General features: G+C 40.5%; 1 protein-coding gene across 1 annotated transcript in view; it reads right to left on the minus strand.

The window, feature by feature from the left end:
- Positions 1 to 15,128, minus strand: part of LOC111962318 (C-Maf-inducing protein) — a 58,773-nt gene extending 43,645 nt beyond the window's left edge. Inside the window, exon 1 of the mRNA XM_023985326.2 lies at positions 14,261 to 15,128. Within this exon, the coding sequence (XP_023841094.1) occupies positions 14,261 to 14,581 (321 nt within the window). The 5' untranslated portion in view covers positions 14,582 to 15,128. The remainder of the gene's footprint in view (positions 1 to 14,260) is intronic.
- Between the last annotated feature and the right edge of the window lie 1,321 nt (positions 15,129 to 16,449).

The following is a 16,449-nucleotide window of genomic DNA, read 5'->3' on the forward strand; positions in this document are numbered from 1 at the left end:
AACAGTATGTTTCTCTTCACGTAACATTGTCTTTCAGCCACTCTGGGGCTTCACATCCCTTTTTGGGCGCGCTTGTGGCTCTGTGAGCATTCTCTCTCCTTCACCCTCTTTTTGTGCATTTTCTGTGGCCTCAGTCTGTGTGGCTGGTAGATCTGGAAGAGCTCTGAGGTGTGTTTTGTTCCTTCGTATCTCTTCTGAGCCTGTGTCCACCACATAGGAGCGTGGGGCATCCGCTTCCTCAGCACTATTGCTGTGTCTTTGAGTTTGTAATCCACACACGTTGACCTTCGGTCAGCTCTGGCCTCTCCTTAGCACGGTGTCTCCGATAAAGTCTCCAGTTGAGTTTGTTTCAGCCGTTTGTCCTCTCAGCGAAGGCCTTCCTGTTAGGCCATCGGGTTTAAGCTGAGCCGGCGAGACAGGCAATGGGAACGCAGCCTCTGCCCATCAGGAGCTCGGCAGGCACGGCCCATGATGCAGTGGTGTAACTCTGTAAGCTAACAGAGCCCTGTATGGATCCTTGTTCTTTTTCAGCAGTCCCTTGACTGTTTCACAGCTCTCTCTGCCTCACCATTACTCTGTGCATGGTAGGGGCTACTGGTCACATGTTAAGTCATATCTGCGGCAAAAGCAGAAAAGGAGCACGCAGAAACTGGGAGCGTATATCTGTAACCAGGACCTCCGCGACCCCTTGCCTGGAAAAAATTGACTTTAATCCATTGATGACACCAGCTGATGTGGTTATAGTGTCTTTGCTATTTCAATGTATCTTGAGTAGTAATCTACCACTAGCAGATAAGTGTGATTTTTCCAATAGAACATATCCGCCCTACCTTGCCATGCCGTGGGGACCATACCCAGCAAAAAGAGACTGTACCTAAGTTAATGTTCATACTGTGTGATTTAATGCTTTCATACTGTTTCAGGATGGGAAGTAGCATGTTAGAGAATAATACTGGTTTCCAAATTGCATTTCAGTTATGCTTCAGTGGTTATGCATGTTGAGTTCTTGTTCATGGGAGAGGGGAAGATGTAGTAGGATGTCCCTTGGGGGTATCCGTACCTTTGTAGGACATGCGCGGGTTAGGTTAATAAACAGGCTGGAGCTAGAACCTCGTTGTCACGCGTCCTTATTTTAGATCATACTACAAGCACAAAACACATCTCTAATTTTAGACCCGTCCAAATCTGCTATGTCAGTAATTTTTTACATGGCAGGAGTGTAACAATTCCAGACAGAATAACCTACTGTTTTTTGGCGAAATCCTATGTCCTCTGATAATACTAGTCCCGTGGGAATCGTCATCCCTGTGTTTTGAGAGAAATGTCTTTGACAGGTGTTGCTCGCTTCGCTGTTTGCACAAGAAAACAATAACTGATTTCATAAATTGAACTAAGTGCTGCACATAAGCTATATATGAATGGCCTACATGTAGCCTATCAACTTTCACAGTGAATGCTTTATGTTTTGTGCGTATGACTTGAGTATTGCCAAACGCATCAGYAAAAAATATTGAGCCTATTTAATGCAACCCTAGCTCTTAAGAGATCTCAAAGCAGCAGCATACAACTGACCTAAACGTTTAGCCTTAAAATGCATCTCCAGTGCAAGGCTGGGGATTTAGCATGTACTGCGGCTCGCTAAAATATCCCAATGATTATGATCATACTTCCTCAATCCAAATATTATGGTGACACTATAGGAAATATGTTTTGGTATGGTTTAGAAACCAAGCTCCAGTTATCAGTGTGGCCCCATCACCTGGACATGTTGAAATACTGTATCTTCACACCTAGCATAACAATCTCCAGGCTTCCTCATAACTGTCAATTTATTGGAAAAAAAGAAAATAATTACAGGGGAGGTTTGGAAAAAAATAATCCAGTCGTAATCGTCTTCTGGAATAACGGACATTCTGGAGTAATAATTACATAACTAACATTCTCTAGTAATACAAGTCCCTTGCGAATAGGTCTCAAGTCACGTGCCTGTGATGCATACGTGTCACGTAAAGAGAGCAAGGGTTGAGGGAATAGGGAATGTTTTTCCTACATCAATGAGGGATTTCGGTAAGAAAACTTTTCAGTCAGAAATGGCTGTAATTATTATCTTAAGCAACACGGACAGCGCGATAAACTCTTTGATGTTCAGGCCTCCCGGGTGGCGCAGTGGTCTAGAGCACTGCATCGCAGCGCTAGCTGTGCCACCAGAGACTCTGGGTTCGCGCCCAGGCTCTGTYGCAGCCGGGAGGTCCGTGGGGCAATGCACAATTGGCCTAGCGTCGTCCGGGTTAGGGAGGGTTTGGCTGGTAGGGACATCCTTGTCTCATCGCGCACCAGCGACTCCTGTGGCGGGCCGGGCGCAGTGCGCGCTAACCAAGGGGGCCAGGTGCACGGTGTTTCCTCCGACACATTGGTGTGGCTGGCTTCCGGGTTGGAGGCGCGCTGTGTTAAGAAGCAGTGCGGCTTGGTTAGGTTGTGCTTCGAAGGACGCATRGCTTTCGACCTTMGTCTCTCCCGAGCCCGTACGGGAGTTGTAGCGATGAGACAAGATAGTAATTACTAGCGATTGGATACCACAAAAATTGGGGAGAAAAGGGGGAAAAATTTAAAAATAAACTCTTTGATGTTCTGTGGTGGTCGCTGCAGCAGAGAGAAGACACACAACGGGTGCTAGTCACAGTCATTCGCTGTCTTTTAAAAAAAACATTTTTTTTTTTACACAGCAAGTCTGAGCCCGGCACAATCAAATTCATCTCTGGTTGGACTCCCTCTAGTCAATTGTGCGCCTTAATTATTTAAATCAAAGTGTGCTTAAAGCATAAGACAAGCTCAGTGAATATAGTTGATTTGATTAAAACACATAGGACGTGTCAATATTTGGAAAGATACGGTGTACGCTGACATAGTCAAAAATGTGAATTATTAATAGTTTTTCTTTTTTAAGATATCAATGTCACACTTAACATGGTTCATCTTGATGACCCTAGAATTTTAAGGATTTAAAAATGGACACGTAAAATCTGATTTTCCAGATGCATCAATAACAACCATTTCTTAGCTAAGTCGGCTAAGGAATTGGTTAAGTTAAGAGATGTAACATGGGCCTACATACCAAAATTGGTGTTATTTGGACTTATGGTTCAAAATGTCTAAGATGGAGGAAGTTCTATCATGACGGACCTCACTGGTTCTTGAGACAAATTTGTTCAGCATGAAGGAAGACGCCTACATACAAAGTTCCAAGTCTCTGTGTCAAACTGGGCAACAGATATGAGGATTTAAGTGAGACAGCTGGTGCTGTCATTAGCAATAGGCCAATCGGTGCAATTCTTTTAAACGTTACTCATGGCCTCTAGTTCCTGTGTGCCAAATTATGAAAAAAAGTTACCAATCCATGCTTGAATTACAGTGCCTTCAGAAAGTATTCAGACACTTAAATTTKTTCCACATTTTGTTGTGTTACAGCCTGAATTTAAAATGGAGATTTTCACTGGCCTACACACAAGAACCCAWAATGTCAAAGTGGAATTATATTTTTTGAAATGTTTAYTAATTAATTAAAAATGAAAATTTGAAATGTCTTAAGTCAATAAGTATTCAACCCCTTATTTTAGACTTGACAAAGTTCAGGAGTAAAAATTCTTAACATAARCTGAATGAACTCTGTGTGCAATAATACTGTTTAACATGATTTTTGAATGACTACCTCATCTCTGTTCCCCACACATATAGATAGTCGAGAAGTGAATTTAAAAAATGTTCAGCCAAAGACCAGGGAGGTTTTCCAATGGCTCGCAGAGGGCACCTATTGGTATAMAAATTATAAATAATTTAAGCAGACATTCCTTTGAGCTTGGTGAAGTTATTAATTACACTTTGGATGGTGTATCAATACAACCCGTCACTACAAAAGATACAGGCGTCCTTCCTAACTCAGCAGCCGGAGAGGAAAGAAACCGCTCAGAGATTTCACCATGAGGCCAATGGTGACTTTAAAACAGAGTATAATGGTTGTAATATGAGAAAACTGAGGATGGATCAACAACATTGTAGTTACTCAGCAATTACTAACCTAAATGACAGTGAAAAGCAGGAAGGCAGTACAGAATAAAACATGCATCCTGTTGGCAATAAGGCACTAAAGCAAAACTGTACAAAATGTGGCAAAGAAACAAACTTTATGTCCTGAAAACAAAGTGTTACATTTGGAGCAATTCCAACACAACATCACTGAGTACCACTTTTCATATTTTCAAGCATGGTGGTTAGAGGTCGACCGATTAATCGGAATGGCCGATTAATTAGGGTCGAATTCAAGTTTTCATAACAATCGGATATCGGTATTTTTGGACACCGATTTGGCCRWTTTTTTTTATTATAATRTTTTTTTACACCTTTATTTAATCTTTATTTAACTAGGCAAGTAAGTTAAGAACATTAAGAACACATTCTTATTTTCAATGACGGCCTAGGAACGGTGGGTTAACTGCCTCGTTCAGGGGCAGAACGACAGATTTTTACCTTGTCAGCTCGGGGGATTCAATCTTGGAATCTTACAGTTAACTAGTCCAACGCTCTAACCACTTGATTACATTGCACTCCACGAGGAGCCTGCCTGTTACGCGAATGCAGTAGAAGCCAAGGTAAGTTGCTAGCTAGCATTAAACTTATCTTATAAAAAACAATCAATCATAATCACTAGTAAACTACACATGGTTGATGATATTACTAGTTTATCTAGCGTGTCCTGCATTGCATATAATCGATGCGGTGCATATCGTTGCGCCAATGTGTACCTAACCATAAACATCAATGCCTTTCTTAAAATCAATACACAGAAGTATATATTTTTAAACCTGCATATTTAGCTAAAAGAAATCCAGGTTAGCAGGCAATATTAACCAGGTGAAATTGTCACTTCTCTTGCTTTCATTGCACACAGTCAGTGTATATGCAACAGTTTGGTAATTATGACATAACATTGAAGGTTGTGCAATGTAACAGGAATATTTAGACTTATGGATGCCACCCGTTAGATAAAATACGGAACGGTTCCGTATTTCACTGAAAGAATAAACGTCTTGTTTTCGAGATGAGAGTATCCTGATTCGACCATATTAATGACCTAAGGCTCGTATTTCTGTGTGTTATTATGTTATAACTAAGTCTATGATTTGATAGAGCAGTCTGACTGAGCGGTGGTAGGCAGCAGCATGCTCGTAAGCATTCATTCAAACAGCAMTTTYSTGCGTTWTGCCAGAAGCTCTTCGCTGTGCTTCAAGCCTATCAACTCCCGAAATTAGGCTGGTGTAACCGATGTGAAATGGCTAGCTAGTTAGCGGGGTGCACGCTAATAGCATTTCAAACGTCACTCGCGCTGAGACTTGGAGTAGTTATTCCCCTTGCTCTGCATGGGTAACGCTGCTTCGAGTGTGGCTGTTGTCGTTGTGTTCCTGGTTCGAGCCCAGGTAGGAGCGAGGAGAGGGATGGAAGCTATACTGTTACACTGGCAATACAAAAGTGCCTATAAGAACATCCAACAGTCAAAGGTTAATGAAATACAAATGTATATAGAGAGAAATAGTCCTATGATTCCTATAATAACTACAACCTAAAACTGCTTACCTGGGAATATTGAAGACTCATGTTAAAAGGAACCACCAGCTTTCATATGTTCTCATGTTCTGAGCAAGGATCTTAATTAAATGTTAGCTTTTTTACATGGCACATATTGCACTTTTACTTTCTTCTCCAACACTGTTTTTGCATTATTTAAACCAAATTCAACATGTTTCATTATTTATTTGAGGCTAAATTGATTAKATTGATGTATTATATTAAGTTAAAATAACTGTTCATTCAGTATTGTTGTAATTGTCATTATTACAAATAAAAGAAAAAAAAATTGGCCGATTAATCGGTATCTGCTTTTTTTGGTCCTCCAATAAATCGGTATTGAAAAATCATAATCGGTCGACCTCTAATGGTGGTGACTGTATCCTGTTATATGGGTATGCTCGTCATTGGCAAGAACCAAGGAGGTATTTAGGATAGAAAGAAACAAGAGCTAAGCACAGGCATAATCCTAGAGGAAAACCTGGTTCAGTCTGCTTTCCAACAAACACTGGGAGACAAATGTACCTTTCAGCAGGACAATATAACCTAAAACAAGSCCAAAAACACCCAGGAGATGYTTACCAAGATGACATTGAATGTTCGAGTGGCCTAGTTACAGTTTTGACTTGAATATACTTKAAAATCTATGGCAAAGCCTGAAAATGGCTGTCTAGTGAAGATCAACAACAAACTTGACAAAGCTTGAACAATTTTTTAAAGAATAATATGCAAATATTGTACAATCCAGGTGTGCAAAGCTCTTAGAGAATTACCCAGAATAACTCAGTTGTAGTCGCTGCCAAAGGTGATTCTAACATGTATTGACTCGGGTGTGAATACTTACGTAAATGAGATCTGTATTTAACTTTCAATAAATTAGCAAAAATGTATATTAACATGTTTTCATTGACATTATTGGGAAGTATATACGGGTGAGAGAAAAAAAGGCATGCACCCCCACCACAACCCCTCCCCCACAATACAATCACTTTGCCTAGACTTAATTATTGTGTAATACATTGAGTGTACAATACATTAGAAACAACTTCCTAATATTGAGTTGCACCCTCTTATGCTCTCAGAACAGCCTCAATTCGTCGGGGCATTGATTCTACAAGGTGTCAAAAGTTTTCCACAAGGACGCTGGCCCATGTTGACTCCAATGCTTCCTACAGTTGTGTGAAGTTGGATGGTGTTACGTTCTTGACACACATGGAAAACTGTTGAGTGTGAAAAACACAGCACTGTTGCAGTTCTTGACACAACCCGGTACACTTGGCACCTACTACCATACAGTGCATTCAGACCCCTTGACTTTTTCCGCATTTTGTTACGTTAGTCTTATTCTGAAATGTATTAAAATTGTTTGTTTCCCCTCATCAATCTACACTGACAAAGCAAAAACAGTTTATCAATTTTTGCTAATAATAAAAAATATATATTACATTTACATAAGTATTCATACCCTTTACTCAGTACTTTGTTGAAGCACCTTTGGCAGCGATTACAGCCTCGTAGTGGCATAGGTTTATAGCGTATATCAGAGACGTTTCTTATGCACGGGGGGAAAAAGTGGCCTTCGATAAAAATTTCATGCAATTGTACTACACTTAATATGACTGGATAAATTAGCAGAAACTTTTTTTAATACGATGGTAGCCTTTATGCCTACTCTACTGACACAGTTCAATAAAAAATGAAAAAACACCGTCTTGGATGCAACCATGTAATCTAGTCCTATGAAAAAGGGGTCCTGGCTAAAAGGGATTTTGTCAAAAGTTTTTCTTTTTCATTTTACCTAACCCTAACCTAATTCATATAACCTGCTACCTAAATTTTCCTAATCAGCTAAAAAAAAGTTAAATATTATGTTAATTTGACTAAAGCTAGAACCCTTCTAGCCATGACCATGAAAAGGGGAGACACAAATTGTATATTATGAAATCCATATAGACTGGAGGTCATTCTTGTGTGTAAAAAAAACCAAAACAAAARTCACTGGATGCCTTTTTTTTCATTTGATAACCAAATGATAATTTGTTGAGAACTTTATTCATAAGAGCGGGGTGAAATATATGGACATTACAGCAGGTATTCCCAAACTGGGGTAAGTGCAACGCCGCCGGGGGTAAGCAAAAAAAGTGCGATTCACATTTTTTTTWAATAAAAAAAAAGTACATTTATATTTTCCAAACGGGGCTATACACTTGGTGAGTTCTGTGTGCAAATTAACTCAAGCTTACGGACAATGTGATATAGCAAAGCACCTGAGTGAGTTGGGTGTGCAATTACGCAAGTACTTTCCCGAAAAGGATGACAAACTGGATTCTTTATCCTTTTCATAACCTGCCTCCAGTCCACTTCCCGATATCTGATCAAGAGAGCCTCAGCGAAATTGCAACAAGCAGTTCTGTGAAAATTGAATTTAAAAATCAGAAGCCACTGCCAGATTTCTGGATTGGGCTGCGCTCAGAGTATCCTGCATTGGCAAATCGTGCTSTTAAGACAATGATGCCCTTTGCAACCACGTACCTACGTGAGTGGATTCTCGGCCCTCACTATCATGGAAACTAAATACAGGCACAGACTGTGTGTGGGAAATGATTTAAGACAGACTCTCTCCAATACAACATTCCAGAGTTACAGTGCCTTGCAAAATTATTCATTTTGACATTTTTCCTATTTTGTTGCATTACAAGCTGTCATTTAAATAGATTTGGATTTCATGTAATGGACATACAAAATAGTCCTAATTGGTAAGTGAAATGAAAAAAAAATGGCTTGTTTCGAAATATATATATATATATATATTAAAAAAAAAAACTTTAAAGTGGTGCGTGCATATGTACTCGTACCCTTTGCTATGAAGACCCTAAATAAGATCTGGTGCAACCAATTACCTTCAGAAGTCACATAATTAGTTCACCTCTTTGGGCTGAGATCCCGCTAACGGGATCGATATGACAACAGCCWGTGAAAGTGCAGGGYGMCAAATTCAAAACAGAAATCCCATAATTAAAATTCCTCAAACATAGAAGTATTTTACACCATTTTAAAGATACACTTCTTGTTAATCCCAACACAGTGTCCGATTTCAAAAAGGCTTTACAGCGAAAGCAAACCAAATGATCATGTTAGGTCAGAGCCAAGTCACAGAAAAACACARCCATTTTTCCAGCCAAAGAGAGGAGTCACAAAAAGCAGAAATAGAGATAAAATGAATCACTAACCTCATCATCAGATGACAYTCATAGGACTTCATGTATGTTTTGTTCGATAAAGTTCATATTTATATAAAAAAATCTGTTTACATTGGCGCGTTACGTTCAGTAGTTCCAAAACATTCGGTGATTTTGCAGTGCCACATCAATTTACAGAAATACTCATCATAAACATTGATAAGATACAATAGTTTTTCATAGAAGATATACTTCTCCTTAATGCAACCGCTGTGTCAGATTTCAAAAAAACTTTCCGGAAAAAGCAAACCATGCAATAATCTGAGTACGGCGATCAGACAACAAATCAAGCCAAACAGATATCCGACATGTTGGAGTCAACAGAAGTCAGAAATAGCATTATAAATATTCACTTACCTTTGATGATCTTCATCAGAATGCACTCCCAGGAATCCCAGTTCCACAATAAATGTTTGTTTTGTTCGATAATGTCCATCATTTATGTCCAAATATCTCCTTTTGTTAGTGCGTTCAGTTCACAAATCAAAATTCATGACGCTAGGAGAAGACGAAAAGTCAAAAAGTTCCGTTACAGTCCGTAGAAACATGTCAAACGATGTATAGAATCAATCTTTAGGATGTTTTTATTGTGGCCTGCTGGAGGTCATTTTGCAGGGCTCTGGCAGTGCTCCTCCTTGCACAAAGGCGGAGGTAGCGGTCCTGCTGCTGGGTTGTTGCCCTCCTACGGCCTCCTCCACGTCTCCTGATGTACTGGCCTGTCTCCTGGTAGCGCYTCCATGCTCTGGACACTACGCTGACAGACACAGCAAACCTTCTTGCCACAGCTAGCATTGATGTGCCATCCTGGATGAGCTGCACTACCTGAGCCACTTGTGTGGGTTGTAGACTCCGTCTCATGCTACCAGCAGTCTCTTATACACATCTAGATGTGTATAAGAGACAGGTGTATATATATATATATATTAGAAGAAAATGCAAATAGTCTGGGTAGCCGTTTGCTCAGCTGTTCAGGAGTCTTATTGCTTGGGGATAAAATCTGTTTAGAAGCCTCTTGGACCTGGCTGTGGCGCTCCGGTGACGCTTTCCGTGCAGTAGCAGAGAGAAAGTCTATGACTAGGGTGGCTGGAGTCTGACAATTTTTAGGGCTTTCCTCTGACGACGCCTGGTATAGAGGTCCTGAATGGCAGGAAACTTGGCCCCAGTGATGTACTGGGGTCTCTGTAGTGACTTGCGGTCGGAGGCCGAGCAGTTGCCATATCAGGCAGTGATGCAACCCGTCAGGATGCTCTCGATGGTGCAGCTGTAAAACCTTTTGAGGATCTGAGGACTCATGCCAAATCTTTTCCGTCTCCTGAAGGGGAAAAGGTTTTGTAATGCCCTCTTCACGACTGTCTTGGTGTGCTTGGACCATCTTAGTTTGTTGGTGATGTGGACGCCAAGGAACTTGAAGCTCTCAACCTGCTCCCCACTACAGCCCCGTCGATGAGAATGGGGGCATGCTCGGTCCTCCTTTTCCTGTAGTCCACAATCATCTCCTTTGTCTTGGTTACGTTGAGGTTGTTGTCCTTGCGCCACACGGTCAGGTCTCTGACCTCCTCCTGATAGGCTGTCTCATCAGTCAGTGATCAGGCCTACCATTGTTATGTCAGCAAACGTAATGATTGTTTTGGGGTTGTGCCTGGCCGTGCAGTCATGAGTGAACAGGGAGTACAYGTTACGAAAAAACAAAATAGCATGGTTGGTCAAGAGCGGATAAGACGGTAGCCCTACCCTCCGGCCCTAATCTATTGATTTCACATGACTGGTAATACATATGCATCTGTTGGTCACAGATACCTTAAAAAAAATCTCATCACGGTATTTCTGTGCATTCAAATTGCCATCGATTAAATGGAATTGTGTTCATGGTCTGTAGGTTATGCATGCCCATACCATAACCCCACCACCACGGGGCACTCTGTTCACAACATTGACGTCAGCAAATTGCTCGCCCACATTACGCCATACACGTAGTTTGCGGTTCTGAGGCAGGTTGGACGTAATGCCAAATTCTCTAAAATKAGAGAATATTAACTATCTGGCAACAACTCTGGTAGACATTTCTGCAGTCAGAATGCCACCAATGCACACTCCATTAAAACATGTGTCATGGTGTTGTGTGACAAAACTGCTGATTTTAGAGAGAATTTTTTATTGTCCCCAGCACAAGGTGCACCTGTGTAATGAACATGCTGTTTAATCAGCTTCTTGAGAGGGCTCCCAAGTGGCGCAGMAGTCCAAGGCACTGCATTTCAGGTTCGAATTCAGGCTGTATCACAACCAGCCGTGATTGGGAGTCCCATAGGGCGGTGCACAATTGGCCAGCGTCGTCTGGGTTTGGCCGGTGTAGGCCATCATTGTAAATAAGAATTTGTTCTTAACTGACCTGTCTAGTTAAATAAAGGTTAAAAATAAAATATGCCACACCTTTCAGGTGGATGGATTATCTTGGCAAAGGATTAATGCTCACTTACAGGAATGTAAACAAGTTTATGCACAACATTTTAGAGAAATGTTTTTTTGTGCATATGGAACATTTCYSGGATATTTTATTTCAGCTCATGAAACATGGGATCAACACTAGAGGTTGACCGATTATGATTTTTCAACGCCGATACCGATTATTGGAGAACCAAAAAAAGCCAATACCAATTAAATCGGCCGATTTTTATATATGTAATAAATAACAATTACAACAATACTGAATGAAAAATGACCACTATTATTTTAACTTAATATAATAAATAAATAAAATATATTTAGTCAAATAAATAAAACATGTTCAATTTGGTTTAAMTAATGCAAAAACAGTGTTGGAGAAGAAAGTAAAAGTGCAATATGTGCCATGTAAAAAAGCTAACATTTAATTAAGATCCTTGCTCGGAACATGAGAACATATGAAAGCTGGTGGTTCCTTTTAACATGAGTCTTCAATATTCCCAGGTAAGAAGTTTTAGGTTGTAGTTATTACAGGAATTATAGGACTATTTCTCTCTATACCATTTGTGTTTGATATACCTTTGACTATTGGATGTTCTTATAGGCACTTYWGTATTGCCAGCCTAATCTCGGGAGTTGATAGGCTTGAAGTCAAACAGCGCTGAAAGTCATAAACAGTGCTGTGCATCAAGCATTGCTAAGAGCTGCTRTTTGAATGAACGCTTACGAGCCTGCTGCTGCCTACCACCGCTCAATCATAGACTTAATTATAATAAATACAGAAATACGAGCCTTTGGTCATTAATATGGTCAAATCCGGAAACTATAATTTCGAAAAAACAAAACATTACGGAACCGTTACGTATTATCGCACGGGTGTCAACCCTAAGTTTAAATATTACTGTTACATTGAACCTAAAATGTTATGTCACAATTATGTAAAATTCTGGCAAATTAATTACAGTCTTTGTTAGGAATAAATGGCCWTTCAACAGTTTGCAACGAGCCAGGTGGCCCAAACTGCTGCATATACCCTGACTGCTTGCACTGAAYGCAAGAGAAGTGACACAATTTCCCTAGTTAATATTGCCTGCTAACATGAATCTTTTAACCTCATATGCAGGTTTAAAAWTATATATACTTGTGTATTGATTTTAATTAAGGCATTGATGTTCATGGTTAGGTACATTATTGCAACGATTGTGCTTTTTTCACAAATGCACTTTTGTTAAATCATCACCCGTTTGGCGAAGTTGAAGTAGGCTGTGATTCAGTGATGAATTAACAGGCACCGCATTGATTATATGCAACGCAGAAGAAGCTAGTTAACCTAGTAATATCATCAACCATGTGTAGTTAACTAGTGATTATGTGAAGATGGATTGTATTGTAATGAAACAGGCAGGGAGCAGGTCTCGAACCCTCGACSTTCTAGCCCGAGGTCCGGCGCGCTATCGACTGTGCCGCAAAAGCATGCTCATGCGGCAGAGTCGATTTCCGCGCTTATAAACCCAGGGTCGTTACAGTATTTAAAAGATAAGAGTTAAGTTTAATGCTAGCTAGCAATTTACCTTGGCTCCTTGCAGCCACAAGGTCCTTTTGATGCTGCACTCACGTTACAGGTCAGCCTGCCACGCAGTCTACTCGTGGATTGCAATGTAATTGGCCATAATCGGCGTCCAAAAAGGCTGATTGTCAAATTTTCATAACAATCGGTAAACTGCCATGCCAATTAATCAGTCGACCTCTAATCAACACTTAACGTTAATGTTTTTGTTCAGTGTATATTTAAAACCCATATTCTTATGGCCTTCCTGTTGGAAATAACTTGAATCTATGAGCTACGCTTGTTGACGGAAAATGAGGCGACCACCTGCGCTAATCAGCTACCTAGCACACTCCGAATACTGGTGTCAGCATACTCGGGAAGTGTAGCGGAAATGTAGTTTAATCGGTTGGAGACACCCATAACCCAGCTGTATGGATCTGTGCAAAACTGCTACAGTTAGCATCTTTTTTTATTTGAAGGATTCCTTYTCACTTATGAAAGATAAGGCTTTTGAAGGATATGGCCCTTATCGCAAGCAATGATTATTGAGGTTTCTAAACGTTTAAAAAACAGCGTCAGGGTTGTAGTTCACACGAGGCAGTCGTGGGAGAAGCTAATGGCAGATAACTGTAGGGTGAAGGCAGAATGCCAYCTAGAGTTTGAGAGCTAGGCCTACACCCCCTAAATCACAGTTGGTGTCAATTCAGTGAATTCAGGATGTGCATTGAAATGTAATGCTTTAATTGATAAGTGCCTATTGTTTGAGTATTTTACACATTCATTGGATTTCAATTAACTTCTTGAATGTACTAARTTAAACTAAATTGACCCCTGACATGCTACACTATTCTAGGTGACAAATTTAGAGATCAATAACAGTAGACCCAATTCAGCTTCCATAGCCTATAGAAAACGTCCTCAAACTTGCGAGCGTGCCAGCCATCTCGCTGCTCACAAAACAATGTTTAATATATATACACACACACAACACAATCTGCACTCTTATGAAATTACACGCCAGTGCTTGCCTATGTAGCACAACAGTAGGACAGCCATGTTTGATTAAACAAATAGTCCTAGAGATGATCAAATTGTATGTGAAAAACGTAGCCAGCTAGAATAAAAGCACAGCAAATAGTAGTCGTCAGAGGATGTGTGTAGGTGTAGCGACTAAACTGTCACGGAGGAGGGAAATAAAACAATGTTGTGATCACATTATCAGCTGAGCAAATGGAACATGGAAGGTAACAAAGGAAACGCTACATGTTCAACAAATATAGGCTACATTTTCTGCTGTTAATGCAATACAAGTCAGTCGTCGTGCTTAATCGATGATCCCAAATGAAAACAACGTCACCCACCCCCTCAAAAAATACATTAGGGCCTTTGAAAACAGTTAACTATAGTAGCAACTCACCGTCGCAGACGCCAGGCTGCTGTCTGTCAATGTGAGGTGGTGCGGTTCCCATCTCCGTAAGAATTTTGAGGTTAGAATTTTGCTGAAGAAGGTTCGAGGGTGTTTCACCACACACACCTGGATATCACCCTCCTGTAGTAGTTTATATCGCATCCCGCTGCTGCAATGTTGCAGGGTTCTCTTGCACGGCCCGGCGCATAACTTATTATTATTCCCCTCCAACGGCGCAGACATCTCTCCAAGCAAAGGCTTGCTCTCCTCAGATTGATAGAATTGGTTATTATGTAGCTCGTTTCCCCCACCGCTGCTGTTAAAATCCATATTTATTAGGTCGCAAAAATTATCCTAGAGGTAACAATGTATTACTTTTAGTAGTTAAACAATATATATATATATAAAAGGAAAGCCGGCGGTGTGTAGATTGTACGGCTTGGGAGCAAAACTAAAGCGATGCGACCGCAATTGTTAAAATAGTGTTGCGGGCGGAAAACAGACACGGCGGAGACACCGACAGAAAAGCCATGAACGAATCTTTGGTGGGGGTATTTCACGACGGAGCAGTTATTGGGTAGGCAAGTAATCCTTTATCCGTACAATGCCCACTACAACGTCTAGCCTGTCCGCGTTTCGCTCCCCCAACGATCTATTCAATATGTTTGGGCCATTGCCAGCCCCAGTTCAGCTAACATAATCCACAGATTTAACTCATACTAATCACGTAGCTCTGATACAAAATACCCAAATCCAAAGGCGAAGGTTTTTTTTGTCTTTAAATGTTCATTGGCAAGGTTCCTTTTTCTGTCTTCCTCTATCTTCGCAAAAGCACTTCGATAGAGCCACTTGGATTGGTCCTTTCTCGTTCATGTGATACTAAAGTGACGTCAATGGGGAGGCAAGCGGATGCGCTGTAAGTCTTTTAGCTCCACTGTCTGCTGCCTGCGATAGGAGGGCAGTTTCCTCAATACAAAAATGGAGGACGTACGACATAAATGTTAATTTTCTCTCGTCTAGCAGTGCCGTCTCCATTTTTGTTAAAGACCGCGTTTGACACAAATCTATCAGTCTATTCCATAAATGTCGCTGGGATCATGGGCCTTAATAATCATGAGAAGACCTGATATGATACTGAGGGCAACATATGCGAATATTTAATGTGAGGAAGTTGACCTATTTAATTAATTGTCGGTACAGTTTCAATTGCAAACAAAAAAGCTTATTTTCCACTTTATTGCTAATTATTTTGCATTTTGATGCACACTAGGCTACAATAAGCATAAACCACAAACAGTTTCCCTTTAACTGTGACCTCAACATTGGTACTTTGCAGAAATGATTGATAAGCATCCACATTGGTTGGAGAGTGGACAACACACCCCATTAAAACTGTTTCAGCAGTGGGTCAGAGACTACCAGTCACATACTTGGCCCACAGTGACAGTATCCATGTGTCCAGATTTCATCTAAGAAACAGTTGTTACAAACCCACTGAATATGACAGTCTATGTTGACAAGACTAGGGGCATGCTGAAGCGCATATYGAGTAGAATAAGTATTGCAGAGATAGAAGAGTAACCATACACTACTGTCATGAGCAATTGTGCCTGTTCTCTTCATTAAAAGTCAGTCTTTCTACAACATTTTGAAACTGTGTTCTATTTGTGGGGACTCAGAGAGCTTGAGACGTACTGTATCTTGGGCACTCATCTCATGGGTCACACTGTCAACAACAAGCTCTTTAAGATYGTCTGACCACTGAGTTTGATGCTCCAACTGGGAGCTGAACACATTTCTCAAAAAGCTTTTTCCATTCCAACCACTCCCATTTCTCAACTTGACCACGACATTGCAGATATGCCTGAATGTTAAATAAAGCTGAAAGTGAAAGAAAAACAGTGACTGTCATGATGCAGTTTTGAAATGTCAGATATGAGGAACTTTAACCCCATATGTAGTATCTTTTAAAATGACCCACCACACTAAAATATAACAGAGGGCCTACAAACAAGCTCAACACCTTAGGGAATAACAGATGAGGTTTCTTAATTTCTGTGGAATGAATTACTTTACAATCTGCATTATTATTTTAAATTATGCTCAATGTAAATCTCAAACAGGTTTTGTCAATGCAGTTTAGAGTGCTGGTGGCTTTCTGATAGGCTTCCCTTCACATGCCACAAGTCTTTTCTAGT

The sequence above is a fragment of the Salvelinus sp. IW2-2015 genome, linkage group LG4q.1:29 (genome assembly GCF_002910315.2).
Source record: "Salvelinus sp. IW2-2015 linkage group LG4q.1:29, ASM291031v2, whole genome shotgun sequence".
Taxonomy (NCBI): Eukaryota; Metazoa; Chordata; class Actinopteri; order Salmoniformes; family Salmonidae; genus Salvelinus; species Salvelinus sp. IW2-2015.